Source organism: Tupaia chinensis, unplaced genomic scaffold (assembly GCF_000334495.1).
Source record: "Tupaia chinensis unplaced genomic scaffold, TupChi_1.0 Scaffold145519_1, whole genome shotgun sequence".
In the NCBI taxonomy this organism is placed as follows: domain Eukaryota; kingdom Metazoa; phylum Chordata; class Mammalia; order Scandentia; family Tupaiidae; genus Tupaia; species Tupaia belangeri.
In genome coordinates, this window is record NW_006205376.1 from 2,699,473 (window position 1) to 2,708,948 (window position 9,476).

General features: G+C 35.2%; 1 protein-coding gene across 3 annotated transcripts; it reads left to right on the forward strand.

Annotated features, from left to right (window-relative positions):
• Window positions 1-216: 216 nt before the first annotated feature.
• ALG10 (ALG10 alpha-1,2-glucosyltransferase) lies at window positions 217-8,998 on the forward strand. Of its 3 annotated transcripts, XM_014584054.2 has the most exons (4): window positions 373-510; window positions 606-834; window positions 1,815-2,012; window positions 4,122-8,998. In XM_014584054.2, exons 2-4 carry the CDS (start codon window positions 784-786, stop codon window positions 5,175-5,177), a joined length of 1,305 nt encoding a protein of 434 aa, XP_014439540.1. In that variant the 5' UTR covers window positions 373-510; window positions 606-783; the 3' UTR covers window positions 5,178-8,998. The 3 variants fall into 3 exon arrangements, with proteins under 3 accessions (XP_006168153.1, XP_014439542.1, XP_014439540.1); XM_006168091.3 differs by lacking the exon at window positions 606-834 and having other exon boundaries at window positions 217-510; XM_014584056.2 differs by lacking the exon at window positions 606-834 and having other exon boundaries at window positions 217-510; window positions 4,345-4,444.
• The last annotated feature ends 478 nt before the right edge of the window (window positions 8,999-9,476 follow it).

A 9,476-nucleotide genomic window follows, 5' to 3' on the forward strand; every position in this document is an offset into this window, starting at 1 on the left:
GGGAAACGGCTTTCCTTTCAAAGCAGAAAGTCACAGGTCTCCAGCGCAGGCGGATCCCGAGACACGCCCCTCCTGGAGGCTTTGCCAATTCTGTGCGCCCCAGGCAATGTGATTGACAGGCAACTGTACGGTCCGTTACATAAACTCGTCACTCCGGAAGCACTGACCCGATCCTTCCGGCTCCGCGCTCTCCCAGCATCCTCTGTTTTCCGGTTGTGCTCAGTCGCGTCCGGCCAGTCCCGCCTTGCGCGCCCATTTCGATCCTGAGTTTAAAGCTCGGCCTTCCAGGCTTAGATTTTTCCAGGAGTGGGTTCCAGGGTGTTGGCAATGGGGGCAGGAATGGCGCAGCTGGAGGGCTACTATTTCTCGGCTGCCTTGAGCTGTACGTTTTTAGTGTCTTTACTCCCCTTCTCCGCCTTCAGCCGGGCGCTGCGAGAGCCCTACATGGACGAGATCTTCCACCTGCCGCAGGCGCAGCGCTACTGTGAGGGCCATTTCTCCCTCTCGCAGGTGGGGTCCCCAACCTGTCCCCATCCCAGGACAGGCCAGAGAGGGCCCAGCGTTCCCTCCGCTGATTTCTCTCGTCTTATTCTTAACTCTCCCAGATACACCCTCCCAGCCATGAAACGTGAAACCAACTGGATTATCTTTTGTTCCTGTCGCTCAGATCTGTGAATACGAATATTTGTTAAATAATGAGTTAAGAGCGGACTTGTCTCCTGGGAAGGCGTAATCTGGGAGAATATTTAATGAGGAACCGAATTACTGCTCTTTTGGCAACGGATGATGTCTGTCTTAGTTTGTCTTCCCGGCCTTGGAATTGGAGATTTTGGGGTACTTGTTGGATACATCGAAAAACGTCACTTTAGCTCATTTGTCAAGCACTTCACTGTTTTGGGGGTGGAAGAGGGTAGGATGGGAAGATCTTCAGCCACCAAAAAGTTAAATTTACACTAATTCCATCCCTGGATATATTTAAGTATAATATGTGTGTGTGTGTGTGTGTGTGTGTGTGTGTGTGTGTGTTTGTGTGTATGGATAAAGTTATATCTATATCTATAGCTAGTCTGATAAAACTAGATATATAGATGTATATATATATATATAAAACTAGATATATAACCCAGTCTTATTTTTTAAAATAAATATTTGAGTAGTGAAATACATACATAGAAGCAGAAACAAAGTAAACATATCCTTCCTTCTCTGGTAACACAATATAGGCTACTGGTTAGAAATATAAAATCTGTTGTTTTAGGTCAAGGTTTTGAAACTTGGTGCTGTTTACTAGTTTTGTGACTGGACATTTTCTGAGTTTCAGGTGACTTATCTGCAAAATGGCAATAATAATAGTATCTTGCGTTAAATACAGAGGGTTTAGCGTAATTCTGGCTCGGTATAGTTGTAAAGGAGTTTGCTGTCCACTGTCTGTAAACACTTCCTTCCCTCAGCCCACCAGAGTTCCAACCAATGTTTAGATGCTTTTTAAAACTGGAGCAATTGCAATTTAGTCACCAAAATACAGACTTTCTTAAGAACAGGTCTTGGAAAATATATAGAAACATTTTAAGTTGTCTGTTGGTTGCTTGTAACTTAACAATCACACAGCAGGTGCAGCAGCACACACACATCAGACACACACAAATTTCCATAGTGGAGTCATCTGATTTCCAGAGAAGTTATTTAACAATGTCATAGAAAAACTTCTCAAAATGTCTTATTATTGGTAAAGATGAAATCTGAGCTTGACTGTGTGTCTGTTCTCTTGGTGTTACCTCTTGATTTTGCTTCATTGTGGACCTTTCATCTTTAAGTGGGATCCCATGATTACCACATTGCCTGGCTTATACCTGGTGTCGGTTGGAGTGGTCAAACCTGCCAGCTGGATCTTTGGATGGTCTGAACATGTTGTCTGCTCCTTTGGAATGCTAAGATTTGTTAATCTTCTCTTCAGTGTTGGCAATTTCTATTTACTCTACTTGCTTTTCCGCAAGGTGCAACCCAGAAACAAGGTATGTTTCAATGCATTACAAATTTGTGTGTAGTCAGGTCCACAATATGATTTAGTTTTATGAGATTTGTGAATCATGTCTTTAAAGCAGTACTTATGTATGTTTTGTGAAGATAAATGCAAGTCCTCCACTCCCAATTTGGAAGATATTTGTGTTGAAATACTTGAATAACTCTTATTTGTTTGTTAGGAAATCAAACCAGTCTAATATTTCAGAGCTTGTTCATCATGTTAGGCACTCGTACTGTAAGAGGTAAATGAGGCTGTCTTTTTCTTGCAAAACTTTCACCTTTATTAGGGAAAATAGCCTTTACCTAAGGAATTTTATGTAGTTTAAGAATGCAGGTCCCAATCCTGTCTCTGCCATGTACTGGTTGTGTTACCTTGGGCAAGTCACCCCTTAAGTGACTCTATGTCTTCATCTATTACATGGGAAGAATAATGGAATTTACTTCATAGAAGTGTTATGAAGAACAAAGGAGCTTAATAAATGGAAGGGCTTTAGAGTAGTGCCTGATATATAGTGAGGGCTCTCTAAATATTGACTATAATAATTATTCTTAAAGAGATGATTTCATTAGTATCAGTTCTGAGAGGGAGGTAGGAATAAAATACTACGAGGATGCAGAGAAGAAGCACAGAAACAATTATTGGATTAATTGAGAAGGGACTGAGTGGCCTTGGGTAAAGTTTCACAGAGATGCACCAGGGCTGAATCTTGATGAATGGCTAGGGCTGCACGGTGGGGAATTAAGTCTAGCAGAGGAAATAGGGTGAGCAAAAGGCCAAAAACATTGAGCAACAAGGTGTGGGAATTGCTATTTGGATCTACAGGATTTAAAAATACAGGAATGTGAGGCTAGAGGAGCAAGCAGCTAGGAAGGTATGAATGACATTTATGAATGACCTTTTATATCCTGGAGAGGACTTTGAACAAGAATAGGTAATAGAGGAAACAATTTTAATAAATGAAATGGCATAGTTTGATTTGGTGATTTAGATTAAGTGGAGGGACATTTCAAAAAGATAATACTTTTAAATTCTGAAATAGTCAAAAGGGTCCAAAGAAGATATTTAACTTTAGAATGGGCCCACTAATTTCAGGAAAATCCTTGTAACTTCAAAATAAAAAAGTAAAATAATTGGTTATGGTAGTATAAAAGCCATTTTCATAGTTATATTATTTCTAGTGTAGAGTTTCAAAGGGATATTCTTAAAGGGAATTGACAATGATAGTCAAGTATATGCTTATCAAAGGTACTAAGACTGAAGCTCAGGGAATCTTTCCTGTGTCTTCTCTATCTGTATATTCCCCATAGGACTTAGTTCTGTGTCATACATTCAGTAATTCCTTAACTTCAAGAGAGTACTTTGAATAGTTTATATTTTGAAAGATGAATTTGACAGTATGAGTATATTTTTGTGCAAAAACAATTGGAAGTCTAAACTTAGTTTTTAGTGTTTTGTTTTTGTTTTGTTTTATTTTTTGAGAGGTTTTTGTTGAGGGCATGTACACTCCCTTGAAAGAGAGGCAGAAACAGTAATAGGGAAAGTGAGAAATCACTCCCCAGGGAGGATGGCCACTCCACCATCCTTTCTCCTCCATTCTCCTCTCAGGATCTTGGGCACACATGCACACACACCTGGCGTGATTTTTCAAGCAGCCAAGTCTGGAACTCGAACTGCAGTTGACAATGTGGGAGTCCAGCGATGTAACCATATGCCATCTGCTAGTCCCTAATTTTTTACATTATCCGTGAACATTTTGAAGATCTCATATTTGTTGAATGATTCAAAATATTTTAAGTCATAAAAGCTTTGGCTTACATGTTTGGTTTTAGTGGCTTCTGAACTAGTAGGTGTAACTAAAAAGTACCAGGAAAAGTTCTTCTAAATGTATATTGTGGTCAGAAGTAAGATTAATAAAGGATACTTTCTTTTTTAAGTTTTATTGATTTCTTCTGAGAGAGAGAGCAATAATGAATACTTTTTTATTCAAATGAGATTCAAGTAGGTTTTTGCTTCCTAATAGATTTCTTTATTAGCTCAGCAGAAATAGCATATTTGTTTATCATGAAAATAATTTAACTACGACTTTTTCTTCTTCAAGGGTGCCTCAAGTATCCAGAGAATCTTGTCAACATTAACATTAGCAGTATTTCCCACGCTCTACTTCTTTAATTTCCTTTATTATACAGAAGCAGGATCCTTGTTTTTTACTCTTTTTGCCTATTTGATGTGTCTTTATGGAAATCATAAAACTGCAGCCTTGCTTGGATTTTGTGGCTTCATGTTTCGTCAGACAAATATCATCTGGGCTGTCTTCTGTGCAGGAAATGTCATCGCACAAAAGCTAACAGAAGCTTGGAAAACTGAGCTACAAAAGAAGAAGGAAGAGAGGCTCCCCCCTATTAAAGGACCATTTTCAGAATTCAGAAAAATTCTTCAGTTTCTTTTGGCTTATTCCATGTCCTTTAAGAACTTAAGTATGCTTTTCCTTTTAACTTGGCCCTACATCCTTCTGGGATTTGTGTTTTGTGCTTTTGTAGTGATTAACGGTGGAATTGTTATTGGTGATCGGAGTAGTCATGAAGCCTGTCTTCATTTTCCTCAGCTCTTCTACTTTTTCTCTTTTACTCTCTTTTTTGCTTTTCCTCACCTGTTATCACCTAGCAAAATTAAAGCTTTTCTTTGCTTAGTTTGGAAACGTAGACTTCAGTTTTTTGTGATTACCTTAGTTTCCATATTTTTAGTTTGGAAATTCACTTATGCTCATAAATACTTGCTAGCTGACAATAGACATTATACATTCTATGTGTGGAAAAGAGTTTTTCAAAGATACGATATCGTGAGATATTTGTTGGTTCCAGTCTATATATTTGCTGGTTGGAGTATAGCTGACTCGTTGAAAGCAAAATCGATTTTCTGGAATTTAGTGTTTTTCATATGCGTGTTCACTGTTATAGTTCCTCAGAAACTGCTAGAATTCCGTTACTTCATTTTACCTTATATTATTTATAGGCTTAATATACCTCTACCACCCACATCTAGACTTGTTTGTGAACTGGGTTGCTATGCAATTGTGAATTTCCTAACTTTTTACATCTTTCTGAACAAAACTTTTCAGTGGCCTAATAGTCAAGACATTCAGAGGTTTATGTGGTAATGCCAGGAGTATTCTCAACTCTTAAAGTAAACTCAATATTTAATTGAGTATTTCTACAAGGAACAACTAAATAGGTAGATAAGGAATTTATTTTAGGCAGAATTCAAACCATGGTTTTTATATATGTCTTAAGCATGTATATAACAAATCCAGGGAAGTTAAGTGATAAAAGAACTGAGAAAGAGGAAAACCTTCAAAACCTTGAATAATAGGAAAATAAAGTTGTTTATAATTATCTTATGATATCTGTCACATACTGCTAGCCACCCAAAAGGTTGGAAACTTTTTGTATATACAATGTTAGGAAAACTGGCTATGCTTCATAGTACTGGAACTAATTTGTTGATTCTCATCAGAAAGTAATCATAAAGTATTTGGAAAAATTTATTAATGATCAGGTAATATTCTTGATTGAAAAGTTGCTTAATATTTCAGTACCTATTATTTTAATCATAAGTAGACTAGACACACACAAATATTAAGTTAAATTGGGTTGTCGGAAAAGTCATGATGCATTTTTGCATAGAAAAATATAGAAAACATGACTTTTCTGACAACCCAGTAAATTAGATATTCATGTGTGTTTAAAAATCAACTTGTTGGGTTTTATTTAAAATACAAAAATGATAAAGTATTTGTATAATTTTTCATTTCATATTTATGGTGGCCAAAGATAAATTGTATTAACTGTAAAACCTTTTAAGAGGTCTTTGTTTTTCCTGAAATACATTATTATGTTAGTTTTCTAGGGTTGCTGTAGCAAATGACCACAAACTTGAGTTAAAAAGTTCTCTCATTTCTGGAGGGCACAGTCTGAAATCAAAATGTCAAGAGAGGTGGTTCCTTCTAGAGGCTTTGAGGAAGTATATTCCATGCCACTCCCAGTTTCTGAGAGCTGTCTACAATCTTTGTGGAATTCCTTGGCTTCTCTACTCATCACTTCAACCTGTGCCTCTGTCATCTTTATCTTATAAGGACAATGTCATTGGATTTAGATCCCACCCTAGTGCAGGATGTTTCTTCTGGAAATTCTTAATTATGTCTACAAAGACCCCTTTTCTATTCATGGATTTCTGGTAGAATACATTTTTGTGGGACACTTTTCAATTCACTACAGTTACTAAAGGATGTTTTAAGATAAACCTCTTAAAATTTTTAGGGGAATATTTTAGATGAGATCTTTTATATAAAATTTTGTCTTTATTGAAAGGTTAAAAAGAAGTGATGTCTGAGGTTGTATCATTGTAAAGCTAATGGTTATTTGATTTCATTATTATTGATTTACTTAAAAAGAATTAGAATTGAAAGGAAGCTGAGAAGTCATTTGATCTTCTTTTATAGAATAGGGAACACCTGCTGGGGTGGGAACCCCCCCTCCCCCCCCCACACACACACAGTTTTTGGATTCTGTGTTTACTATTTTTAGCACATTCCATGGATTGTCATTCCATTACAGGAAAGTATTATTTGGCATGTTGGCTTTGACATGTAAACTTAGAACTATGAATAGAACTTCTCTTTTACACTCTAAACTTTTAAATTAAGTATAAACAAAGTACTTTTCCCTAATTTTGGATTATGCTTTCTTTGGGATTTAAATAATAAGTGGGTTTGGAAAGCATTCTGCATTTGCAAGTATAAAATTATGTGCTTGTGAAAATTATAAGTATGGTCTTGAGAGAATTTGTTTTTAAATAGATGACAAAGCACACTCAAATAAATTGTTCTTTTATTATGAATTTATTGTAAGGGAGTTCTAAATTCAGGAATTCAAAATTGAAAAAAATATGTAGTTTTGGAAATATAGCATTATTGTGTGATACTATTAATGTTAAGACTTTTGTGTTTAGTACTTTTTCTGAAGGGAAAAGCCTTCTACTCTGAGCTAGTCTGACAAAGATGAGGAAACTGTTCTACCCCATATTGTGGCTATCCTACCCCATATTGTGAAGAACACTGCCTTTTTGAGGAATCACAGTTCTGATTCATTTTTAAATGTTGAGCTACTGTTTTAAGAGATGTTTTGGAGAAATTTGGCATGCAGAGGAGAACAGGTTAATCTTCTATATTGTCCATAAAATATAATACATGGCTTTTTAGAAAAGAATGTGTGAACCAAGAAGTGCTATTTATTTTTCACTGTTTTGAGATAGGGATGCTTATCAGTACTTTCGAGTTTAAGATAAACGTTTTGGTTAAATTTTCTTAAGCAGAAGATGTCATGTGCTGGCGAATTTTCCAAAATATGTACAGATAAAATGATTATGTAAGGGGTATACAATCACAACATAATAGATAATTTTACTTTAGTTGGTCAAGTTTCTATGCCTAACTGATCCTTGTGAAATCATTCCTCTTGGAAAAACTGGGAAGGCCAGTCATTCGTACATCTTTTTATCCTTGCTCTTAGAAACATTTTAAATTATATTTCTATCTGAGCTTTTTTCAGGCACTATAAAGTAGATGTTTTTGTCATGAATTCTTTAAAAATTAGACGTAGTAGAATTTCTTGATTAAAAGGTTGCTCTGAAAAAAAAAATACATTACCCTGTTGGTGAGCCCATGGAGCCTTGTATTTATTGTTGCCAACATCTTTAAGAAGGATTTCATTAAAAAATATAAAATTATGTAGCCCATAAATCATTTTTAGGTTCAGTAATAAGTCATTTTAAACTGGTTCAACCTTACGTGAATTTTGGTAGATATAGAATATTTCTTAAGATAGTATTAATAAGGTTCCAGCGTACTGTGTGTTTGTTCACATTTTGTTTTGTAGATATTCAGAAGTCTTTTATAACTGCATCTGACTATGTAAAGGAATAATTTGGAAATACAGTATTCCTGAGTTTAAAGATAGCATGTTATTTTGGCAAAATAAATAGTATTAGCTGTTTGGCCTTTTTTCCCTCCTCTTAAGAGTTGTTTATGAAATGTGCTCAACCTGTCATAAAATACCTTAACATAAATAGCTTAATGTAATTTATTTCTAATAAGTAAATAGCTTAATGTCTCTCTAGTTTTGACCTTAACTACCACTGGCTTGACATTATTTTCTTTATAATTGTCTGAAGAGAGGAGAAGTCGTATTCCACAATTTTTATGTATACTCCCCAAGGAGTGTACTGTTCTTGTGCACTCACTTTTAAATAAAATATAAAATTCATTTAAAGAAATTTGCATTTATAAGATTAGAAAGCATTTATCATCTTTGGAGCAATTAGGATTTCATTGAAAACAAAACCAGTAAGAAGTGTGATGTAAATACAAAAAGTTTTTTTGATAATATTTAAATTTCCACTAGCAGTCATGAACTTATAGAATAAAGCATTTAACAGAGAAGTTAGGATATTTCTATTTGATTGTGGAATCAATAAAGCAAGTACTTCTGTTTTTAGTCTTTACTTCACATGTGAATACTATGAACTCTAGTCAGTATCTAGCAGGGTCTATCCTTTTTTCAAAAAGGATTTATCTACTGCCATTTATTAACGAAAATTCATCAATGTGTCATATACATACAATGTGTCATATACATATACATCATAAGTAAATATACTCTGAATAAAGTTTTTTTGTATGGTATGACGTGAATACCATAGTAAAAAATATAGTATAAACTATAGCTACTTTTAGGAAATAAATAACGTTTCATAAGGAGAGCCATCCTAGCCTTTTTTCAGGCAAAATTTCTGACCTAGTATTAAAAACTTTACTTGGTATTATGTTTAATGTTTATACATCTATTTACTTGTAAATATATTGTGTGTTTTTATAATATATGATTTCAAAATTATTGTCATTTAAAAAAATAACATAGTAACCTTCAGTGACTAAATCTATTTAAATTTATTTTTTAATTTTAACTTTTACTATAGAGCATGTGCAGTCACCTGAGAGAAACAGAGGGACAGAAAGGGAATGTGAGAAATCACCTCTATGGGGGGATGGCCATGCTGCAATCCCTTCTCGTCTATTCTCCTCTCAGGATTTTGGACATACACGCACACAAGCCTGGCATGATTTCCACACTACCAGGTCCAGGGCTCAAACCACAGAGTTAGCCACATGAGATCCAGCACCTTAACCACCATGCAACCTGCTGGCCCATGAGTAGAATTCTTAATGGTTATAAAACTGTAAAAAGAAAGGAAATTTCCAATAATTTACAAATATTTTGCCTTATTTTAGTGAGGCTATGTTTTGCTACTATAGGAATAACTATTAATTAGCTTTTTTTATTTTACTCTTTATTTTTATTTTGTGTGTGGGGAGAGAGAGAGAGAGAGGGAGAGGGAAAGA